The 25,211-nt window shown below is 44.9% G+C and overlaps 1 protein-coding gene across 4 annotated transcripts in view; it reads right to left on the bottom strand.

The window, feature by feature from the left end:
- The window catches only part of ECPAS (Ecm29 proteasome adaptor and scaffold), a 338,465-nt gene that overhangs the window by 281,040 nt on the left and 32,214 nt on the right, over positions 1 to 25,211 (bottom strand). For 3 of the 4 annotated variants that reach the window (XM_029614666.1, XM_029614656.1, XM_029614672.1), the window contains exon 2: positions 14,637 to 14,767. In XM_029614666.1, the coding sequence (XP_029470526.1) occupies positions 14,637 to 14,767 (131 nt within the window). Of the gene's footprint in view, positions 1 to 14,636; positions 14,768 to 24,303; positions 24,323 to 25,211 lie in introns of those variants that run through there. The other variant, XM_029614682.1, reaches the window with a different exon arrangement.

Below are 25,211 nucleotides of genomic sequence, written 5' to 3'. Positions count from 1 at the left end.
GAGTCGATAGAACCGGTTCTACGGCTCTGGCATACAGAAGGGTCAAGAATTCTGACCTGAGAAGGGTTATGTGATCGTCCCGGCTCCACGCTGGACTGGGTGGGGAGTGCAGGGGTAACACTGAAAAATTTAGATAGTAATGTGGGTTATTATAGACAGTATCCATTGGTCCGTTGTGATCAGTTGCCACCTGGTTACAAAGTGGCAGAGGCGGCCTCCCACCGGTAAATGGGGTTGTGGGATCAGGGGAATGCGGCTGCTGCTCTCTGGAAAGGAGTCAAAATCCAGTTGCAGGACCAGCTTATGGAGCTGGTTGTGCTCTAGGAGTTCTTGTTTGTCATGCATGCCCTCTCTGAGGGGCCCGAGCAGGTCGTGCCCGGGACGAGGGATGATAATACCTACGTGGTCTATAGAATTGTTTTCTGGTGTCCCTACGTATGGCCCTGCGGGTTACGGAGGGTACCTCCGAAGTGACAATGGACAGCTGATGCAGGGTTTTTCATGGTGGTCCTTTAAGTGGGCCACCGCATCTTGAATTTTGTCTCCAAACAGGTTTTCTCCTGTGCATGGTAGATCTGCAAGCTTGTCCTGCACTTCTGGGTGTAGGTCTGAGGCCTTAAGCCAGGCCCAGCGTCTAGCACTGATACCCACTGCAGAGACTCTGGAAGCTATTTCAAAAGAGTCATAAGCAGCTCTCACCTCATGTTTGCCTGATTCCAAGCCCTTTTATAGGATGGAAGTTAAGGTTTCTTGATGTTGTTGAGGTAACGTGTCAGCGAATCCCTGGACTTGTTTCCAGAGATTTCTGTTATATTGGGTCATGTATAATTGGAATGCAGCTATTCTGGAAAGAAATAAGATGAGTGAGATAATACGACGAGTGAGATAATCAAATTTGCAGATGATACAAAATTGTTCAGAGCAGTTAAATCACAAGCAGATTGTGATAAATTGCAGGAAGACCTTGTGAGACTGGAAAATTGGGCATCAAAATGGCAGATGAAATTTAATGTGGATAAGTGCAAGGTGATGCATATAGGGAAAAATAACCCATGCTATAGTTACACAATATTAGGTTCCATATTAGGTGCTACAACCCAAGAAAGATCTAGGCGTCTTAGTGGATAACACATTGAAATAGTCAGTTCAGTGTGCTGCGGCAGTCAAAAAAGCAAACAAAATGTTGGGAATTATTAGAAAGGGAATGGTGAATAAAACGGAAAATGTCATAATGCCTCTGTATCGCTCCATGGTGAGACCGCACCTTGAATACTGTGTACAATTCTGGTCGCCGCATTTCAAAAAGATATAAACTGCGATGGAGAAGGTACAGAGAAGGGCTACCAAAATGATAAGGGGAATGGAACAGCTCCCCTATGAGGAAACACTAAAGAGGTTAGGATTTTTCAGCTGAGGGGGGATATGAAAGAGGTGTCTAAAATCATGAGAGGTCTAGAACAGGTAGATGTGAATCTGTTATTTACTCTTTAGGATAATAGAAAGACTAGGGGGCACTCCATGAAGTTAACATGTGGCACATTTAAAACTAATCGGAGAAAGTCCTTTTTTACTCAACGCACAATTAAACTCTGGAATTTGTTGCCAGAGGATGTGGTTAGTGCAGTTAGTATAGGTGTGTTTAAAAAAGGATTGGATAAGTTCTTGGAGGAGAAGTCCATTACCTGCTATTAATTAAGTTGACTTAGAAAATAGCCACTGCTATTACTAACAACGGTAACATGGAATAGACTTAGTTTTTTGGGTACTTGCCAGGTTCTTATGGCCTGGATTGGCCATGGTTGGAAACAGGATGCTGGGCTTGATGGACCTTTGGTCTGACCCAGTATGGCATGTTCTTATGTTCTTATTCGCGCTATTAACATGGACCCTTGAAAGGCTCTGCGCCCCAATGCATCCAGTGACTTCTGTTCCTTGCCCGAATGAGCAGAGGCGTGTGGACGGGATTTCTTAGCCTTCTTTTGGGCTGCATTCCACCACTGCAGAATGATGGGGCGATTGGCTTTTCTGAAATCCTGGCGCTTGCTGGACCAGGTATGTAGCATGTGTCTTTCTATTGACTGGAGGCACAGTACCTGGATGGTCCCACAGACTGTACCAAAAGATCAAGAAGAACTTCATGCACTGGTATTGCCATTACCCTCTTTTGGAGCGTCTATGAATTGTAAGACCTCCAGCATCTTGTGGCTTGCGTCTTCCTCCGTCACCAATGGAAATGGGATAGTTTCAGACTTCTCCTTGACAAAGCTAGCAAAGGAGAGGTCTTCAGGAGGAGATAGACGCCTTTCTTCCAGGGGTGAAGGCTCAGAGCAATTCATCGGAAGCTTGTGAGTCCGAGGATGCCTCCTCCCAAGGATCGCAGGGAGTTTCCTCCTCACCTACCAGTCTTTCCGAGGGAGGAAGGATGCCAGAGTATAGAGGGAGAGAAGGCATCAATGGATGTAGTGCCGGCATAGAGGGCATAGAGGCAGATGAGGTGTGCTTAGACACAGTCCCGATGGCCCTGGAACGGGCTTCGGCATCAGTGGATCCCATGCCGGGATCGGGCTGGAAGTCCCCTCTTCGTCCTCAGAGGAACCCGGTATGGAAATAGGAACCTGCAGAGGCTTCGATGGTAGACGATGTCAGCGTGTCTGATGGATTGGGCTGAGTTGGCAGGGCATCGATGAGGGTGTCCAAGCATGTACACCCTCATCAGTGCGAACATAGAGGGTGCCGGCATGGGGGCTGGCGCCGGTGGAGACTTAAAGCCCTGGAGGGCATTGAGCACTGCCTCTTGGACTAATCTGTCCAATTCCTCCCTAAAGGCTGGCATGGCTAGCACTGGACCTGAGGTAGGAGGCAGGCTAGGCGTTACTGGATGCTCCACAGCGATCTGTGGAGGCTCAGTACCCGGCACCGATATCTGTGGGGAATGCCTCGGGGTCCCAGGTCCAGAAGAGTATGGAGGCTCCTCTCCCCGGGCCCTCTTCGCAGGCGGCTCGGTGGAAATAGATACCGCTGCTGTATCGGTGGCAGCACCGGGCAGAGACACACGTCGGTGCCAGTGACAATGTTTACCTCAGTGCTCAGTCCGGTCCTTTCTGGCACAGAGGAGGACATCGATGTCTTTGAGGGTGTTGGTGACGGACGGTCACCAGCTCCATGATGATCCGGAGCCACTTGAGCTGGAGCAGAACGTTTTGACACAAACAAATGTTCCGGCCTTTGGGGGTCATTTGTGCCCAACTGGGGCATCGACAGACGTCATGCGAGGGACCTAAGCACATAACGCAAACATTATGCGGGTCCATTATGGACATGGTCCTCGGACACTCGGGGTATTTCCTAAACCCAGTCGCCATGCAGAAAAAATGGCGGGCGTGCGGTTTGTGACCATCTGGAACAGATAGGTAAGCCGCCAGGAACAGAGCGCAAAGCACAGGAAAACACTTACCGAGCGTCAGAGGGAATGGAGCGTGATGGGGGATCTCGGTGAAGGTGATTTTAAGAAGGTAAACTTCAAATATTTCTGTGAGGAGAGTTGTGAGGATTTCTCACAGAGCTCCTAACCACGAGGCAACTTGCTGCGTGGACAAAGAGAATGAAGGGGGACCCTGTGTGGCCACAGGGTTAGACACATGCTGGGCATGCTCAGTGTGCCAGTCAAAGCTCTAGAAACTTTGACAAAAGTATTCCATGACAGGCTTCCACCTGATGTCACCCATATGTGAGGACTACCATCCTGCTTGTCCTGGGAGAAACAGGTGAACAGTCTTTCAAAAAAGGTTCAGAAACTTCCAGATATCTATAAGTCTCTTGACATCCAAGGAGCAACAAAGGCAATACTCCTCTGCATCCCTAACCATATCCAGGGATAGTAAGGAAACTGACCGATTCAAATGAAAGTTCGAGACTACCTTGGGCAAGAAGGATGGCACAGTACGCAGCTGTAAAGCCCCAGAAGACACCCAAAGGAATGGCTCCCGCTGAGACAAGGCCTGAAGCTCAGAAATCAGAATATTTAGCCACCAGAAGCACAGTCTTCAAGGTCAACAAGCGCAAGGAAAGGTTACGCAGTGGTTGGAATGTAGGGCCCGCCAAAAAATCCAGCACCAAGTTAAGACTCCGCAAGGGAACCGGTAACCTCAAGGGAGGCAGAAGATGCTTCACGCCCTTCAAAAAAAAAAAAAAAACGAACCACATTAGGAAGAGACAATGAAACACCATTCACCAGGCCTCTGAAACAGGCAAGAGCTGCAACCTGCACCTTCAAAGAATTAAGGGCCAAACCTTTATTCAACCCATCCTACAAAAAATACAGAATGAGAGGGATAACCGAACGAGAAAGAACACTCCGCTCCTCACACAGATTTCAAAAATCTCTCCAAACCCGCACATAAGCCAAAGAAGTGAAGAACTTGCAAGTGCGAAGTAAGGTGGCAATCACCACAGAGGAATAATCACACTTTAACAGGAGAGCCCTCTCAAGGGCCAAATCGTAAGACAGAATCAAGTCGGATCCTCATGAAAAACCAGTCTCTGCTTTAAGATATCCATGTGCAGCAGAAGACGAAGGGAGGCAACTACCAGGAGTCATCACAAATCTGCATACCACGGATTCCTGGACTAGTCCAGCGCCACCAGGAGTACTAGCCCCCTGTGGCCTTCAATCCTTGCTGGGCAGGATAATTTGTAAGGCCACGGAGCAAAGGCATAAAAAGCAATCTGTTTTCCAGCCAAACCGGTATGAGAGCGTCTATTCCCAGAGACTACAGACTCTCCCTGCTGAGAATGTCCGCTCTTACGTTGTCTTTTCCTGCAATGTGAGAGGCCGAGAGCATCTGCAAATGACCTTCCGCCCATTCCAAAAGCTGGTCTATTTCCTGCGACACTTGCTGGTTCTTGGTTCCTCCCTGGCGGTTGATATAGGCCACCATCATCGCGTTGTCTGACATCATGCAAATAGCTTCATCCTGCAGCCTGTGGCTAAACTGCAACCCTGCTAACAGTACCGCCCGGGCCTCCAGGCGACTGATGTTCCATAAGAACATAAGCCGTGAGAGCAACAGTACACAATAAGCAACCAGATGTCCGATCTTGTACCAATTTATTATGTGGAAACCAATGTATGCAAATGAGCCCAATAAATTGGTACAAGATCGGACATCTGGTTGCTTATTGTGTACTGTTGCTCTCACGGCTTTATTAAGCAACCTTCCTTGTTGCTTTTTCAGTCCATAAGAACATAAGAAATTGCCATGCTGGGTCAGACCAAGGGTCCATCAAGCCCAGCATCCCGTTTCCAACAGAGGCCAAACCAGGCCACAAGAACCTGGCAATTACCCAAACACCAAGAAGATCCCATGCTGATGCAATTAATAGTAGTGGCCATTCCCTAAGTAAACTTGATTAATAGCCATTAATGGACTTCTCCTCCAAGAACTTATCCAAACCTTTTTTGAACCCAGCTACACTAACTGCACTAACCACATCCTCTGGCAACAAATTCCAGAGCTTAATTGGAGAAATTACTTACCTGATAATTTCGTTTTCCTTAGTGTAGACAGATGGACTCAGGACCAATGGGTATAGTGTACTCCTGATAGCAGTTTGAGACGGATCAGATTTCAATCTGACGTCAGCCCTAGTACATATACCCCTGCAGGAAGTGCAGCTATTCAGTCTTCTCCTCAAAAAGCATTGTGGATATATGTGCGACTGACTAATTTGAATAACTTGAATAACTTCATAACTTGAATAACTTGATTAACTTGGACTGGTTGAATTGGCTATAGCTGGAGACCACCAGTGCCCTCAACCGGGAAACGTCGACACCTGGTAGGATGGGTGTCCTAGATAAAGGAAAGCATGGCTTACCCTTGAATCACTCGCTCCCGGGGATGTCCCCCAAGAATTCCATGAGTAACGGCAGCCGTGGGTGAGATGCTGAGTCCATCTGTCTACACTAAGGAAAACAAAATTATCAGGTAAGTAATTTCTCCATTTCCTAGCATGTAGCAGATGGACTCAGGACCAATGGGATGTATAAAAGCTATTCCCGAACCAGGTGGGAGGCTGCCCATGACCCACTTAGTACTGCCCTTGCAAATGCTGTGTCCTCCTGAGCCTGAACATCCAGACGGTAGAATCTGGATAAGGTGTGGATGGAGGACCATGTCGCCGCCCTGCAGATCTTGGCAGGTGATAGCATCTTGGTTTCTTCCCAGGACACTGCCTGGGCTCTAGTAGAATGGGCCTTGACTTGTAGAGGCGGCGGCGGCTTGCCTGCTTCTACATAGGCCGCCTTGATAACTTCTTTGATCCAGCGGACTATGGTTGCTCGCGAGGCGGCTTCCCCTTGCCTCTTCCCGCTGTGAAGGACAAATAGGTGGTCCGTTTTTCGTACGGGTTCCGACATTTCCAGGTATCTGGATAGGAGTCTGCCAATGTTGCGGTGGCATAGACTTCGAGCCTCTTCTGAATTCTTATGCTCATCCGGCGATGGTAGCGAGATGGTTTGGTTGATATGGAAGTGAGACACCACTCTGGGGAGGAACGAGGGGACCGTGCGTAGCTGGATGGTTCTCGGTGTGAGCCTGAAGGAAGGGCTCACGGTAGGACAGTGCTTGTAGTTCGGATATTCGACGGGCTGAACAAACTGCCAGCAGGAAAGCTGTCTTCAAAGTTAATAGTCTGAGAGACAGGCCGCGGAGAGGTCTGAAAGAGGCTCCTGCTAAAAAATCCAGCACCAGGTTGAGATTCCAAAGAGGTACCGGCCACTTTAGGGGTGAGCGGATGTGCTTGACTCCTTTCAGGAAGCGTGAAACATCCGGGTGAGAGGCTATGCTGTCGCTCTTGGTTCTATAGCATGACAATGCGGCCATCTGTACCTTGATGGGAGTTGAGGAACAATCCCTTCTGTAGGCCGTTCATAGGAATTCCAAGACAGCAGGAATTTTGACTGAACGTGGTATGATGTCGGGTCCTCGCACCAGGCTTCGAATACTCTCCAAATCCTTATGTATGTTAGAGATGTGGAGAACTTGCGTGCTCGGAGTAGGGTGTCAATTACCGCCCCCGAGTATCCGCTCTCTCAGGTGAGTCCTCTCAGTGGCCAGACCGTAAAAGAATCGAGCTGGATCCTCGTAGAGGATCGGCCCTTGTTAGAGCAGATCTCTGTGTGGAGATTAGTGGCAGGGACCCCACTGCCACTAGTCTTCGCATGTCTGCATACCACGGTCTTCTTAGCCAGTCCGGGGCCACCAGAAGTACCGGTCCCCTGTGTAGTTCTATCTTATGAATGATTGCGCCTATTAGGGGGCACGGTGGGAAGGCGTATAACAGAGTCTCCTGTGGCCAGGTCTGTACCAGGGTATCGATCCCCTGGGACTGAGATTCCCGCCTGCAGCTGAAGTAACTGGGTACTTGGGCGTTGGACTGGTTTGCCAGAAGGTCCATGGTTGGTGTTCCCCAACAGTTCACTATCAGTTGGAACGCTGTGGCCAACAGCTTCCATTCTCCTGGGTCTAGACTTTCTCTGCTGAGGTAATCCACCGTGATGTTGTCTTTCCCGGCGATGTGGACGTCCGAGATCGCCTGGAGATTCACTTCCGCCCACGACATTAGGGGGTCTATTTCCTGAGACACCTGTTGGCTTCTGGTTCCTCCCTGACGGTTGATGTAGGCCACTGTTGTGGCGTTGTCAGACATTACTCTGACCGCTTTGTCTCAGAGTCTGTGACCAAACCGTAGGCAGGCTAGTCTGACTGCCCAAGCTTCAGACTCTTCTGCGTTCCACTGCCCTTGGGCTGTTAGCTCTTCGCAGTTTGCTCCCCATCCTCGTAGGCTGGCGTCCGTGGTGAGCAGGATCCAGGTCGGTGAGGATAGTCTTGTTCCCTGGCTCAGGTGGCCGTCTTTTAGCCACCATCGTAGTTGGGTCCGAATTCTGCCCGGGAGCTGTAGACGTACGGCGTAGTTCTGGGACAGTGGATTCCATCGCGATAGGAATGAGCGCTGTAGGGATCTCATGTGAGCTCATGCCCATGGCCACTTCAGCCTCCAGCCAGGCTGCCTGATTGGAACCCCTAGAACTAGAATCTTTCTGTGCCTTCTGTACCCAGCGCAAACAGGCCCCCTGCATCAGGCTACCACAAGTCACCGCCTGTAGACTCAAAGCTGAAACCTCAAGCATTTTTTTCAACTGAATTTCCAGCTTACAGCCCTACACGTCCTTCAAAGCAGCTGAGCCCATCGGGATAGTGGTCTTTTTGGTGACTGCCGAAACAGCTGCATCCATCTTAGATAGCCTCAGTAATTCCAAAGTCTCTTCTGTCAACGGCTACAACCTCGCCATCGCTCTACTGACCTTCAAAGCCAGCTTCCGGAGTATCCCATTCTGTTTACCAGCTTCTTCACCTTCTTGGGTAGCGGGAATACCTTCATAGGCCCCCACAGGCCATCCAGCACTGGATCCACACCTTCAGTATCAGAATCTTCCTGGGTAACCTTGATCCCCAGTTCCTCCAAGACCTGCGGAATGAGGGGTCTTAATGCCTCTTTCCAGAACAATCGAACGACCCTAAGGTTGTCCCCCATCACTGGAACTTCATCTGAGTCGCCCCCATCCTTGTTTGCCCCTGCATCAATCGAGTTGCCCACTGTGAAGTCATCCACTAGATCTGCCGGTTGACCTCCAGTCACAAATGGGTCATCCAGATCCTGATCTCGTCATCTCTCTCCTCCGAGGGATGTGCCAAACCTAGGCAATGAAGCAAGATCCCCAACCCACCAACTGGGGCCATCCTGGGTCTCTTCAAGGGATACTGCGGCTTCCCTCCCCAGGGGCCACCTTCCCCCAGCTCTCCGTCTGGCCAAATAAGCCCTGTGGAGGAGCAACACAAAATTTGTGGATGACTCTTCTGCGAAGTCATCCACATCTGGATCCTCCCCAGCCTCAGATTCCTCCCCTAAGGGCAGCCCCACCAGGGAAAGAGGAGGAGGGTAGTCCCTAGGCCCTGCTGCTGACTTTCTGCCACATGCCTATTGGAATGTTGCTGCATGTTCTGCCCCTCCGGGAGCCTCCAGAACTGACCCAGATGAATGAGTGACTCTCCGAGCACTTGCAACTCCTACAGAAGTTCCTTCACCCCTCAGAGGCACACTCACAGCAAAGTGTGGCAGAATTCAGCTGCTGCTGCCTCGATCTGCAGGCCTTACACACTTTCACATGCTGCAACGCCATCAGCCTCACCATGTGGAAAACACAGGTTAAGGCACACCTCAGGCAAACCCTGCAACGGCACAGAAAACTCTCCCCACAGAACACAGAGGTCCCCAGTGTTGTCTGGTATATAGTTCAGTACTTCTCCGCTGTGATCGCTACCCTGAAGCTGAGCACTTACAACAAAATGGTCAGCCACTGTCCTGCTCCTCTTTTTTTTTTTTTTTTAAAGGAACCTCAGCCTAGTACTGCACAGAGAAGTAAAACAAAGTACTTTCCTGCTGCTGACTGCCACCTCGAGAAGAAGCTCGTTGAGGGGATGAGGGAGCCAGGATCCCTGATACTAGGCACCCAGACAAAAGCAGTTCAGGGATCACCCCTCCGCTTGTTCGGCTCAACTGGAGGGATGGCCCACAAAAAGGTACCTAGCATCTCAAGGAGCTCCTGAAGAAGGTTCTGCATCTTCCTGCTTTTTTTTTTTTAAACTACTCTAAACCAGACTGCAGGTTTACACCTCTGCTGGAGACAGAAATATTGAAGGACTGCAAATGGCACTCTCGGTTATGTAACAGTGCCATAAAATTTTTGTTCTCTACCGCCATCTGCTGATAGGGATGCAAAACCCACTTGTCTGGACTGATATGGGGTACAAACAGGAAGTATTGTTATCCAGTTTATTTTTCAAAGTTCAGTACTTCTAGCTGTAGGTGCTGGAGGCAATGTAGTGAGATTGGAACTTATTTTCATATGTGGTGGGCTTGTGAAAAGACAAGTAATTATTGGACAGAGATCTCTTATTGTGGAGTCAATTGTGGTATTATCACTTGATTATTCCCCCCAATTATGTTTATTTATTTATTTATTTAAATGATTTATATACCGGAGGTTCCTGTATAATATACATATCACCCCGGTTCACAAGGAACAGTAACTGTCGCTACATTTAGCGGTTTACATAGAACAGAATAAGAATAAAACAGGAGTTTTTACATTGAACAAATTAAGTAAACAAGTTTTAACATTGCAAAAATTAATCTAAGTAGGTTACTTTTCTTCGTGTTCTTGGCTCTAGGGGAAAGCTTGTTTGAACAGCCAAGTCTTAAGGTTCTTTTAAATGTAGAGTGGCATGGTTCCAGACGAAGGTCTGGAGGGAGCGAGTTCCAAAGTGAAGGGCCCGCTGTGGATAATGCACGTTTCCTCAGAACGGATTTCGCCGGTTGTGAGATTAGTCTGTTCTGATAGGCGCTTCTGGTTGGTTTCACGGATGTGTGTAGTTGAATTGGAAATGTTAGGTTGAGAGGTGCGATGTTGTGTAAGGCCTTATGTATCATCATTAAAGACTTAAACTGGATCCTGAATTTAATCGGAAGCCAGTGGAGATGGTGGAGGATTGGGGTGATATGATCTCTTTTTTTGGCATTTGATAGAATTCTTGCAGAGGCGTTCAGGACCATCTGGAGTGGTTTGATGGTGCATGCTGGTAGGCCTAGGAGGAGAGAGTTACAGTAATCCAGCTTAGTGAGAATGATGGCTTGTAGAACCATGCGGAAGTCTCTGTAAAGGAGGAGTGGTTTGAGTTTCTTTAAAGTTTGAAGTTTAAAGAAACATTCTTTTGTTGTGTTGTTGACGAATTTGTTGAGATTGAGTCTGCTGTCTATGATGACTCCCAGGTCTCTAACTTGTTGCGTGGTGGGGAGTCCTGCAGTGTCCGGAAGTTGGTTAGTATTAGAATGTGAGGAGGGGGTATAGTTTTCCGGTGCTATAATGAGGATTTCAGTTTTGTTTTTGTTTAGAACCAAGTTGATGCTGGTGAGTAGATTGTTAATAGCTGACAGACATTTATTCCAGTATGAAATAGCTTTGTGTAGGGAATCTTCTATAGGGATGAGGATTTGAATATCATCCGCGTATAGGTAATGTCTTAGCTTAAGGTTGGTGAGAAGTTGACAGAGCGGGAGCAGATAAATGTTGAAAAGAGTCGGGGATAGGGATGATCCTTGTGGTACCCCCCCTCTTGGATTCGATGGTATGGGACTCTTTGTTATTTATCTTGACCTTGTATGATCTGTTCTCCAAAAACGATTTGAACCAGTTAAAAGCTACTCCTGTAATGCCAATGTCTATTAGGCGTTGTAGGAGGCATGAGTGGTTTACGGTATCAAACGCAGATGAGAGATCTAGGAGAGCGAGGAGGCAAGGTTTGCCCTTTTCTAGGTTGAAAATGATAGTATCGGATAATGATGTTAATAATGATTCAGTGTTCATAGTCTTACGAAAGCCAAATTGGTTTGAGGTGAGGATATTGTTTTCGTCAAGATATTCAGTAAGTTGTTTGTTTACAACTTTCTCCATAACTTTGGCAATGAAAGGGAGGTTTGCTATGGGTCTAAAGTTAGCTGGGTCTGTGGTGGGTAAGTTGGGTTTTTTGAGGAGTGGCTTGAGCATGGCTAACTTGAGTTGGTTCGGGACATGTCCTTGGGTGAAGGAGCAGTTAATGATGTCTGCTAAAGGTTTGGCTATGGTGTTGGTGATCAGACTCAATTTGTTGGATGGAATATGGTCTGATGGATGGGAGGATGGTTTTATCTTTTTGAGAATATTCTCTATTTCTAAAGAGGATGTGAGTTCAAGAGTGTTGAGCACTGGTAGTGAAGTGTTGGGTTGTTTGATATTTGGGTGCGATGATTGTTGATCTGTTGGGAGTGGTGGTTGTTGAGCGGTTGAGAGTGGTGTTTGTTGGGCGGTTGATTGCGATGATTGGGGGGTGAGGTTGATTACATGTTTTGGATGTGTAGATGGTCGCTTGAGTGGGGCTAGGAGTGAGGTGATTTTGTTGTCGAAGAAGTCTGCCAGTTCGTTCGCTTTATTGAGTGCTTGATCATCTGGAATAGTAGGTGCTGGGGGTTTTGTGAGGGTTGATACAAAGGAGAAAAGAGCTCTTGAATAAAAAATGAGGTGGTGGATTTTTTTGGAAAAAAATATTTTCTTTGTTTTGTTGATGTTGTTTCTGTATGAGTTAAGGCATGATTTGTAGATGAGGAGGGTGGTTGAAGATGGGTTTTTTCGCCAATTTTGTTCCTTGCATCTTAACTCGTGTTTATGATTTTTTAGCTCCGGTGTGAACCAGGGTCTCCTGTTGTCTTTGTTTGGATTGATGGATTTAGTTGTCATGGGGCAAATTTGATCTGCAACCTTTTTTGTGATGTTGGTCCATGATGAAGTTGCTGAGTTTACGTCGGAAAGGTCTAGGTGTTCAAGTTCCTTGGCCAGGTGTTCACTGAGTTGGTCTCCTGAACACTGTTTTCTAAACGATATATTTATTGGTTGTGTGGATTGTGGTGGAAATTCTTTTATTTTTAACATCGATGATATAATTTTATGGTCTGACCAAGGTATTGGAGTGCAAGTTGGAGTGGTGTGGGTTGAGATACCTTCATTTATGAATATAAGGTCCAGCGTATGGCCTGCTTTGTGGGTTGGTTCAGTCACTATTTGTCTGAAGCCCATATTGTTGAGAGAGGAGAGAAGAGTTTTACAGTTGGAAGAATGAGGTTGGATATCTACGTGTAGATTAAAATCTCCCATGAGGATGGTAGGTTTCCTGGAATTTAGGTGTTTTGCAGTAAGTTCTATGATGGATGATGGGTCTGCTTCCAGTATTCCGGGGGGAGCATAAATTAGGCCGATCGTCAGATGTTTTGAGTTGAATAGGGCAAATTCAATCTTTGATATGTTGTTGGAAGTCTGTAATGTCAGCCCCAGTTTTTTTTTGGCTGCGAGGAGAAGTCCACCTCCTCTTTTTTTGGGTCTGGGAATAGAGAGAACATCATACTCCTGTATGGGTAGCTGATTTATTAGTGCAGTGTCAGAGGGTTTTAACCAGGTTTCTGTGATAGCACAGATGTCAGGTTTTGTATCGGATAGGTAGTCGTTGAATATATGACTTTTCTTGCCAATCGATTGTGCATTAATCAAAGTGAGTGAGAAAAGAGTTAATCCAAGGAATTGAGTGACAGGTGTCAGCAAGATGGGCCTAAGCCTCTGTTGACGATTGTGATGGAAGGGGGTAGGGGGTTTTGGTATTCTCCATTTGGGATTGTGGATGATGGGAATTGTGAAGGGGTGCATGTTGGGATGTAAGTGGTTGAAGTGGAAGACTGTAGGAATCGTTACGGTCAGAGAGGAGTGCTAGGCGAATGCTATCTGGAGAGAGTTGGACGAATGCGGTTTGAAGAGTACTGGGCGGATACTGTTAGAAGTGTGCTGGATGTATGATGGGCGAATGTAGTCCGGAGAATGATTGGGCGAGTGCAGTCCGGAGAATGATGGGCGAGTGCAGTCCGGAGAATGATGGGCGAGTGCAGTCCGGAGAATGATGGGCGAATGTTAAGCGGAAGCAGACTTGGTGGCGATGGATGGATGTATAATGAGATGTTTAAAGTTCCCCTGTGGAGTCTGCTGGCAAATCTAGAAATTCCACGAGCTTTCGTTGTAACTTTCGTTGTAACTTTCGTTGTAACGTTGTTATTTATTGAATAGATGGGAAGACCTTGATCTTTCCAAAAATGATAAACGCTTAGTATCGTTAGTACATGCGGGATGGATTATTTTTGGAAGATTTCCCCTCCGATGCCCCGTGGGAAAAATGTAATCTCAGAAATTGCTGTACTTGAACGTATTGCTTTGCATTAAATCTTCTAAGTATGATGGTGTTTGGGGAAAATATTGAAACTGGAGTAGACTATCCATTCCTGATTAATTTCTTCTTGATCTGAAGTTGTGTATACACAATGAATGTGGATGAGATCTATGACTATCCCTGTAACCAGGTCTATTTACTGAACTATTTTGTATTGTTACAGATCTTGGTCTCCAATGTTATATCTTGATTGTAAATAAGGAGTTTAAAAAAAAAAAATCTATTCAAAGATAAGGAGCAGATTATCTTTGTGCCCATCTTCATTCCTATTCCCCAGGAAGCTCTCTTCCCTCATCCCGACTAGGGGTGCCAAAATCTGGAGCCAGTTGGCAACCCTAATCCCGACCTGGCCTCTTATCAACTCCATCACTACACAAAGCTCACTTAAAATGCTCTCATGATTGTGCCTTTTCCTGCATTGATTTGTATTAGTGGAATCAATTGCTGCAACACTACAGAAATACAGTACTATTGGGAATTTCGTAAGAAAGTGAAAATCTTATTTTTTAGTCTAACTCATTAACTGGTTCATGCCCCATTTTAAAAGTTATAATTAAGTACAGGAAAAACATTTTTGTTTTAAAATCTTCCAGAAGTATTAGTGAAAAGTTAAAGAAAACCAGAGTGGGAATAAGCATTTTAGGTCACAAGCAGGAGAACACTCTCAGTTCCTTGAATTATCCAGAACAGACGAAGCTTTAAGAAACCAAGACGTACCTTTTTCCGCACTCCTTCCTGCGTGCTTGAAAGCTTTAGCAAGACTGGAGGAAGGAATTTGGATATAATATCCTGCAACTGCTCATCTGTTTCCGCATGACCAAGGCGCAAGAAGACACGCTCAAGCTGATCTGTTAAAAAACAAAAATTTTAAAAGTCATTACAGGTCAACTTGTAATCTGCTTTGAGCAGAAATTTTTTCTGGAACAGTGGAATATAAATCAAATCTTTAAAACACTGCACAACATTTAATCCTTTTGTTAAACACAAGAAAACAAGTATACCCTGAAAAAAAAATGTACTGAGAAAAAAAAAGTTAAAGAAAAAGTAGTTATATGACATCTGGCATTTGGGACCTGTCTGAATTAAGTAGTTCTGGTATTTCTCCAATAATTATGGTCTCATGTGAGCACAATGGATCTCAAGGGATTGTACCACACGGCTGACTGCTTCCGAGCGCTAGGCACTTCAGTCTGCATTGGGTTCTCTTCAGGTATTCACTAGGCACTTCCCAGGAAGAGATGTCTGGCTTTGCAAACCCAAAATTACCATGTTACTTCCCAATTGTCTTGTTTTACTGTAGATGCTTCCAAACTCAACTCAGCATTGCTAGAGGGATTCAGAATTCTCTGCCTTGACACAGCTGCCTGTTACAATTCTAAATGAAGCACAATTTAATCCACACGAGCAACTTACAAAAAAAAGAATCAAACCGCTCCTGCACGTTCGAGACTTCAGAACGGTACTTCAAGCAGTTATCTTTTCTAAGATAGACTACTGCAACTCTATCTTACTAGGTCTTCCTTCCGCTTCCATCAAACCCCTTCAGATGCTCCAGAACACAGCTGCGAGAATTCTGACCAACACCAGGAGAAGAGATCTCCCCCATTCTCAAGAACCTGCACTGGTTGCCTATACACTTCAGAATCATCCACAAATCCATCACTATTATCCACAAGGCCATACATCACCAAACACTCGATTTACAAATTCCTCTCAGACAACACACTTCCACCAGGCCCATCAGAGAAGCCTACAAAGGATCACTCCATGTCCCCCAAACCAAAACCACTCACTACCTAACTTTCAGAGACCGAGCCTTTTCCACAGCCGGCCCTTCATTATGGAACTCTATCCCTCCGGAGCTGAGACAAGAACCATGCCTACCGACTTTTAGAAAAAGGCTTAAGACTTGGCTATTTAAACAAGCCTTCCCAGACACGATCTAAATGATAGTAATTTTACAAGAGACAGCAAACTATACAATAGATTTCATATCATAATGTAAATAATGTAAATATTTTAATCCCTACCGTTCGGTTCTCTTATTCTAATTTCTCTTCCCAGTTTTAAGACCCTGTTGTAATGTAACTTTTGTTCTCCTTGCACTTGTTTTTCGTTTCTTGTTCTCACCCCTTGTTTTATGTAAACCGGCATGATGTGGTTTCTAATCATGAATGCCGGTATAGAAAAACGCTAAATAAATAAATAAATACAAAGCACACAGGCCCCTCTCTAAAATGACAACGCTGACGTACAATAAGTCCACAGGGGTCCATGGTATTCCGGGGGGGGGGGGGGGGGGAATTACAATATCCTTTACATTCGTTCAAACACAGATCAACACAGTTTTGCTTTGTTTTTCTGACCAGATGTTACCATCCCTGAGTAATAACACAGCACATAGGGTTTCTGGAATGACTGAATGGGTAAGAGCCTGAATCAAGCAATTTGTCAAACAGGTCCATCTCATTAACTCTCTTGCTGAGCCTAAGATGTTTCAGGTCAACTAAGGCAGTGGTTCTCAACTGGTGTGTCGCAGAGTCAGCAGGCAGCTTCTCTCTCCTCATCAGCCCAAGTGAGAGTCGGCCGACTTCTCCTTTATTGAGCCTCACAGGAGGCTACTCTCACTTCCTTCTCATCTTTCTGGCCCAGTGGGAGGCTGTTACTTCCTTTTCCCAGATCAAAAGGAGAATGCCAACTCCTGTTCTTCTGGCCAGTTGAGATACCAACTTTTTCTTCCCTAGTTGGGCCTGAAGTGTTGCTGCTGATGTTCTCTTCACCATGTGGGAGTGGAAGGGGACAAGGAGAGTCAAGCAGGGGAGAGAGGATCGGGAATATGCTGGACAAGGATGTAAATGTGAGGGGGATGATTGAAAGGGAGTAATTAGGAGAAGTGAGGGATAATGGGGCATGGAGGGAGACTGACAAGTTGCAAAAACATTAATATGTCAGTTTTGGGAATGTGCATTTCTTCTTTGTACTTTGCTTAATGTAGGAGGAAATATATTTGTTTCTAGCTCTCCAGTTTTACATGCATGCAAAGTTGTCTCCACATTTGTAATTTGTGTTTTTTTATTCTGTATTTGATGAAGATTGGTTCTATGTGAGTGATTGAGGTATTTTATTAGCACGTAGAGATTTGTATCAGTCTTATTTGTTGCGTTTGCTCAATAGGACATGCATTGGTGGTGCACTGCTGCATTTTCATAGGTAGGGATATTGCTGTTTGAGTCCTTGGAGTTGGTGCTGAGTGGGTTTTTTTCAAGTTGCTTTTATTTTACAATGCGCCTGGTAGTAGAGGGAATTTATTCTGCTCTTACTGAGGTAACACCAAAATCAGAAAATGTTTTTGGTATGGTGACTTGTACAGGGAAATATCCTAGTTGTAATCTGCACCCATTGTTGGGGATAGAGGGGTTCCTGTGGATGCAGAGTATATGTTTACATTTTGCCCCGTGATGGTCATGTGTTCCGTGTGTCATGCATGTATCATCTGTCGGGTGTGTCCCAACAGAAAAAGGTTGAAAACCCCAACTACAGAATGGAACAGGTGGAGGTGTGGAGGGAAGGCAAGAGGGTCCATCCAGTGGGCAGATTTAGACTCCCTTTCTTATCTCTGAATAGCCTGCACAAAAAATACCAGCCTTCTCTATATCAAAGCCTATCAAGTGATGGGGCAAAGGCCAGCTGGTGACATTTTAGAAAATGGTGTCAACTGACCCGGAAACTTAAGGGGCAACTGGGACCCACCAGACACCATGGATATCTTTGAAAGGGTATTGGGCCACTAGCCTACCAGGACCTACTTCTATTAACAGGGCATCGCCATGTGAATTTTTATTTTTTTTTTACAGCTGTACCACCTCTACAGGAGACAGGGGGATGGACAGGGGAGGGGTCTTTGCACACTGGGTAGAAGAGGGCTCAAATTAGGGCCAATGCCGGCCCTTTTAGAAGATTACTACATCATGGCAAAGAGGGCCACCATCACGTGTTTCCGCCCTTTATCTGCGATATTTCTTTTATCTGTTTTTCCCCCCATGAAGATAAAATATCAGGGAAACAGCCTAGATATTTTAGCAGGGAGAGGCCAATCATTGTGGAACTCCCCCATAATTTAATAATGCAGCTTGATAAATAACCCCCTTAGATTGTGAGTCAGCTCGAGGCTAGGAGTTTACCTACTGTATATCTAAATGTAATTCACCATGAGCCTCCAATGAAAAGGAGTAGCTAAATCCAAATAAATAATTTAGTAAAAAACATCTATCCCAGAGGCTCTAGACGCCATACAAGAAAGGTTTGTCATTTTTATCCTTTGTTTTCAGAATATCCTCAATGAATATGTACTGGCTACACTTGCATGTGTCAGGTCTGATATATGCAAATTCACTTCATGCATATTCATTAAAGACATCATGAAAATAAGATTGGCTGTAGGGTATTGGAAGTCCTGATGCAAGGGGGGGAGGGGTTCCTAGCTTAATGCAATTAAAATTTTAAAAGAATATGGACTCACAAGAGCGTGATGTCTGAGTGAGCTGGAAGTAGGATCTTTACTCCTTGCAGCAGGTACCTGATATCTTTCTTTCCTGCTTCCGACAGAAGTTTGTGGGGAAACTGATCTCCCCTGCTATAAAGCAACTCCTGATGTAGTGATGTTTTGCCATGAGAAGCAGGATGTTGCTTTAACCGCAGGTTAGGTGGGAACATTCAAACCCTATAGAAGACTAAATAAAATGAATAAAATACTTGGTTTGGTTTCTAAAATGTCTTTTTAGGGGTTTGTCACCAACTCCCCAGTACACAGTACCACTTCTGTCCTCAAATTTTCATTATAATCACTTTCCTGAGTGTTTGAACACCTTGGAAGATATCAATAGTCTTATGATGACCTTCCTACAATCAGAAAGCCGTCATCTCTTTGATCTCTCAAAAAAAAAATTGTATTTTTAACACTTGTATATAAGAAGGGGCTTATTTACTTCATTAGTACATACAAGAAAAGGGAAACAAGAAAGAAGGGGGAATTTGCAGCAAAAAATAAATAGATTACCTCAATTGTAGGTACTTCTGCTTGCTTCTCTACCTTGCACTGAAGGGGATAATGTTACAGCCTGTTTCTACCTGCACGTTCCAGGGGGAGGATAGGTGGGAATCCGGTCCCATTCCTGACTTGACAAAGCTGTGCCACTGGAGTTTAATTTTGATTAGGCGAAGGGGGGCATTATGTTGGAGGGTTTTTTTCCCCTACAGATCACAGTCAAGGAAGCAGACCTATATATCTGAAGAAAAAACCAGACTATATTTTTCATGGATGATAGCAGCAATTCATCATTTGAAGGATGTTCCAAGGACAATGATGATAATCCAGACTTTTTTTTTCCCCATGAAAGTTCATCCAGCAGTGATGGGGAAGAGTTGGTGGTGCCAGCAGCCAAGAGGCCAGCATGACAGAGGCAGATCTAGGGCTTTACAGTCAGGGAACCTCAAAACCATCAGCCCCTGAAAACATCCTGGATGCTGCCACAAGAGGCAGAAATGGCAGCTCGTGGCAAAAAGTGCCACAGTAAGCATGTCGAAAAATAGAAGCCAAAAGACGTTGTGCATGAATGAAATGAAATGTGCCAATATATGTAAGCCAGAGGGACAATATTTCAGAAACTTTAGCCCTATTTAGGACAATATTTTGTCAAACATTGTGAACGTAAGTTCAGGGAGGAGAACAAAAGTCATTTTGATAGCATGAAAACATGGAAGCAGCTGGATGATACTGAACTGAATGCATGCATATATGTCCTTGTTTTCATGCCAGAGTGAGTCTGGAAAGATTCCAATAAATAACAGTGTATATTGTAACATAGTAATGATGGGAAAAAAAGGACCAAATGGTGCATCCAGGCTGCCCAGCAAGCTTCTTATGGTGGTATCTGCCATGCAGTTATCCCCAAGTCTTATGATAGCAGTAAAGTTTTTATGGGTTAACATTTTTATTGGGTGATGAGCCTTCTTGAAAATTCAGACAGTGCTGCTTGACAGGCTTTGCTTATGGACTTGGCCATAAAAGCAGTCCTATGCCTTTCCCCTTACGTCTGTGTGTCAGTATCCCAAACTAAAAGTCAGGACGCATGTTGGTTGTTTTCTGAAACCAATTCCTTTTCTGCCCCCCAACTCCCACAGTCAAAGCAGAGAGCAATGTTGCAGTTGCAGTTGCTTCAAAAGCATCAAAGCTTATTGGTTAAGGGTAGTAATCGGTGCTCCATGCAGGTTACCCCTATGCTTATCAGTTACCCAGACCGTAAAAGTCAGGGCCTTTGTTAGTTGTCTAAATCCAATTCCTCTTTTCCCCCTGCTGTTGATGCAGAGAGCAATGTTGCAGTTGCATCAACACCATCAAGGCTTATTGGTTAAGGGTAGTAACCACTGCACTACCAAGTTACCCCATGCACCCTTTTCTTTATTTCCATCCTCTAGCCCTTAGGGATCCATGGTGTTTATCCCATGCCCCATTGAATTCTTTGTCTTCACCACCTCCTCCGGAAGGGCATTCCAGGCATCTACCACCCTCTCCGTGAAGAAATATTTCCTGACATTGGTTCTGAGTCATCCCCCCTGGGGTTTCATTTTGTGACTCCTAGTTCTACTGTTTCCTTTCCATCGGAAAAGGTTCAAAGTTTGTACATTATTAAAACATTTCAGGTATCTGAAGGTCTGTATTATAGCTCCCCTGTACCTCCTCTCTTCCAGGGTATAACAAAAAAATAAGATATGACATATTGGGAAGTCACGTGATGTGATGAGAGCACAAGGATGTGATTCTCAGCAGCTCCCAGGGCTCCACTATCTGTATCGTACCACAAACACCTGAACACTTGAGGGGTAGGCAGATAAAGAGGCTCTCTTTTGATTCCAGTGAAAGACATTTAGTGTAAACGGATGGCGACAAAAATGGTCTGGAAAGACAAAAGTAAATTGGCGGTAAGCAAGATGGCAGATGGCCTCAGTAATTCACCATCACCATCCTCTGTTATGGAAGAGCTGGGAGACATGGCAGCCCTAATTCTTCAGCTATGGATGCAAAGCTGGAGAAAATACATATACAGTTTGATGAGCTACAAAGCCTTTTAACAGATAACTCAAAGCACATAATTGGTGCCAAAACGAGTCTTTACTGACATGAATGAGTGCGTGCAGGCCCTGGAAACTGAGATGGCGGTGCTTAAGGTAGAAGTGGTTAAAAAACAAACAAAAACTAGAGGGCGTGGAAAACTGTTCAGGCAGGAATAATTTGCGACTAATTGGTCTCCCCAGAAAGTATTGACGACCGTGACTTGTGGAATAATAGAAACATGGTTACCAACTGCAGTTGGCCTTAGTGAAGCGCAGGGCAAGCCACAAGTAAAAAGTGTACCCATTGGCTGGGAGCATGCACCATGAGCGGCTCTACCTGGTGAACGCAAAGTTGCAAGATTTTCATCATAAAGAGAAAATATTGCAGAGTTACCATAAATCAAGATCTTTAGATTATGAAGGGTATGCAGTGATGCTCTTTGCAGATTACTCTGCAGCCGTGTCAGCGCAGTGCAGGGCCTTTTCATCAGTGTGTTCTAAGCTGGTTAAACACCAGGTGCAGTCCGTCTTGCAATTTCCAGCACGTTTAAAAAAAAAGTCACATATTTGAATGACACTCGCTTCTTTGATTCTGCTGGAGAGGGACAAGAGTTCTTCACTGCCAAGTTGGGGGAGACAGAAAGATGATAAATATCTTTAGCTGATGGCACAGAGATAAAGAGGACACTGAACCTGAATACTGTTTGGAAGTTTTGTTCCCTTGTTGTGAGATACTGTTGGAAAGGAATTTTATTTTTCATGGTTGGAAAACTATTAATCAGCATTGAAAATTAGTCAGAAAAATGGAACTGGTAAACTAGAAGAACATTTATTATGCCTAATTATTAACAATTTAAAAGTTGGGGGGGTTTTTTTGCTTGGTGTGGAGAATCATTGCACAAAAGTAGCACAGTGCCTCCAACTCATGTTTGAGCTAGTTTATATATTGGTGCGTTAGGTTTTGGAGTATGGAGGGGGGAGGATGTAGGCAAGGGAAGGAAGGTTAGGAGTTTAGGCGTTTATTCACTCACAATTGGAAGACAGAAGTTAACAGTGGCTGGGTTTCCTCAAAGTTCAGTAAGTATATAGCTAAAGGAGAAAATACAGTACGATAGCCTTTTTGTTTAGAGATGTAATGGCTCTGACAACTCTCCAATGTGTAACCTGGAATGTAGGGGGGATAGGATCAGTATTTAATAGGTACAAAGTCCTGTAGGCATTGCAAAGGTGGGGGGAACACATGTAGCAATGGTCCAAGAAACACACTTGGATGCAGGGGAACATCAGAAGCTTCAGAGGCAATGGGTGGGAAAGGTGTACTCCTCAGTCTGGTACAAGAAAAGGAGGGGTGGTGCTTCTCATTGGAAAGGCTGTTTGGGGTGGAAGGTTTATTGTATGGAAAACTGATTGGCTTCTGAACAATTTATGCCCCAAATAGCTATGATCACAATTTGTTTGTGATATAGTTAAGCTTTTACTCTCTTACACGAATCTCCCCCTAATGCTAGGGGGAGATTTTAATTGACTTAGACTGATGGACTGCTCCACCTCCCATATAAGCACCCCAGATTTCAGTGGGAAAGGAATAGATATGTGGCAGAACTTAGTTTAGTGGACATGTGGAAGACACTCCATCCATTGGACAGAGATTATACACCTACATTCAGAGCACATGGCACACAATCCAGGCTTGATTACATTTTAGTGCATCCTTTTCTGCCATCTTAGATTGTAAAATTGGCCCTCTTATTGTTTCTTCTTTCAAAAGGTTTTTATTGAAATGAGGTACAGAAAGTACATATCCAAAAAGGCAAAATACAAAACACAAACCAAACGCTAGATACGCCATTGCAAATGGATAGCATAAAACATGAACAACCTCATAAATGGATACAGAAATGAAACATGTGTTAGAACCTATCCCCCCCCCCCCCCCCCCCCCCCCCCCCCCCCCCGGTAGCTGGTAAGTCAAGAAAAAGAGACCCACTGTTACACTGAGGAATCAACAAAAGGGAAAATAAAGAAAACGAAAAACAAGGATAAGCAAAGCGGTTCTGCCCAATGTCAGCAATACAGGCAACTAATCAGAGTACACATATCATAAGAGTAATAATGCTCTTGGTTCCTTCCCCTTAGAAGACCGGGAAGCCGACAGTCAAATGAAACAGGAATCACCATGCTAGGATCACTAAATTGGGGTTCTATAAGCACAGGGACTATAACACCAAATCCAAGGTGGGTACAAGTATACAGAAATCCGTCGGCACTGGTCACTATATGTGAATGGGGGAAGAATGCAATGATTATCCTTGGGATGCAAGCCAGTCGTGATAGGGAGCCCATATTTTTGTAAAAGCCCCCAAGCGGTCATGGTGCACAGCTGTGAGCCTAGCCAATTGGTAGTATTTATGTAACCTAGCTTGCACCTGGGCGAGACTAGGTACAGCTCTCTGCTTCCAGTGTAATGCAATTTCTGTGCGAGCCGCAATAAAAACCTGTTGGGCAATTCTCTGTTTGTCATTATTAAGATCTGCAATATACAAGGATAGTAGGGTATACCAGGGAGTAGCCTGGATCTCCGCACCCAGAACAGCGGAGACCCAAGCCACAACATGTAGCCAAAACGGGACTACGAGAGTGCAGCTCCACCATATGTGATAGTAAGTGCCAGTCTCTCCGCAGCCTCGCCAACACAACTCGGAAAAGGCCGAGTGGAAACGGTGCAAGCGTACGGGAGTATAATGCCAGCGATACAGCATTTTATAGCAATTTTCCTGGACACCTGCCGAAATAGAGCACTTGTGCGCATTGGTGAAGATATCATCCCATTCTTCCTCCGAGAGGGACCGTTGAAAGTCAGAGTCCCACGCTTTCTGCTGCAGAAAGGGGCTGAGTCGCCTCCCATTTAGTAACGCATAAGTTTTAGATATCACCCCTCGCATATGATGAGCATTCATACAATAAGATTCAAAAAGAGAGCCCTCCAATTTAAGAGTGCCCAAGCGGAGCAGCCGATGAAGGGCATGATATATCTGCGCATATAAAAAGAAATCAATGGAAAGGGGCTCATAAAGGCGGCCTAAATCCTCCCTGGACAATACCTCTTATTGTTTCTGATCACGTACCTGTATGGGTGGACATGTGGGCTTTTGACCTCAAGATATGAGCCGGACTTGATTCCCCAGATACTTATACAATGATTTGGCATTTAGAGAATACTTCACTAAGACATGGGATGCGTTTGAGATTAATAACAGAGAGCATCAGGACTCACCCATTATTGTTTTGGGAAACTGCCAAGTCAATGCTCAGAGGATTTGTTATATCCTATACAGCGGCAAGACAAAGGAAAATGAAATCTGTTATATTGGCATGAGAGAAGCAACTCTATTCAGATAAACAGCACTAAGAGGGACCCTTGCAGAAGGGTTAGAGAAATTTGTTGCTACACAATTGGCGCTTAACACACTGCTTCAAAGAAGGGCAAAAAAGGATTTCGTATTATCGTAAGTTTTTTCAATATGGTAATAAAATTGAAAGATCTCTGGCTAACCTAAGAAACAATTGGTCAAGGGCCATGTATGGGGCATCAGTATGGAATAAAATTGGTGAATTTGGCTAAAGACATCAGTGCAGTATTTCAGGAATACTTTCAAACTTTATATAGGGTAACCCTGAGTAATCCTCAGGTAGTCACCAATTATCTAGAACCCATTAGCTTCCGCAATTCACAGAAGACAAATTAAGAGCATTAAATGAACCATTGCAACTTCAGGAGATGATGCAGGTTATTAAAGAAGCTAAGCTTTGAAGACTCCAGGGCCTGATGATTTCTCAGCTGAGTTCTATAAGCTGTTAGCGGTAAAAGTAACTGCCCCTTTGGGGGAGGAATTTTCACCCGATTCATTGAGTTGGAATATTTCCCATTAGCACAAACACAGGCAGTCATTACTGTTTTGCCTAAAACTGAAAGAGATCCAGTCCTTCCAGTTTCATATCATCCAATCTTTCCTTTGAATTTCGATACTGTTATTAGCGAAGATTATGGCAAACTGATTGGCTAGGGTCCTTCCCACTATAAATCGGAGATGATCAAGTAGGCTTTGTTCAAGGTCGCTCCACCATAAGGAATTTTCAGAAAATCTTTGTTTCTTTGGAAACTAGTAAATGGCGACAAGTACC

Source organism: Rhinatrema bivittatum, chromosome 1, assembly GCF_901001135.1.
Source record: "Rhinatrema bivittatum chromosome 1, aRhiBiv1.1, whole genome shotgun sequence".
Lineage (NCBI taxonomy): Eukaryota > Metazoa > Chordata > Amphibia > Gymnophiona > Rhinatrematidae > Rhinatrema > Rhinatrema bivittatum.
Note: the sequence above shows the minus strand (reverse complement) of the source record. Positions and strands in the feature narration are given on the sequence as shown.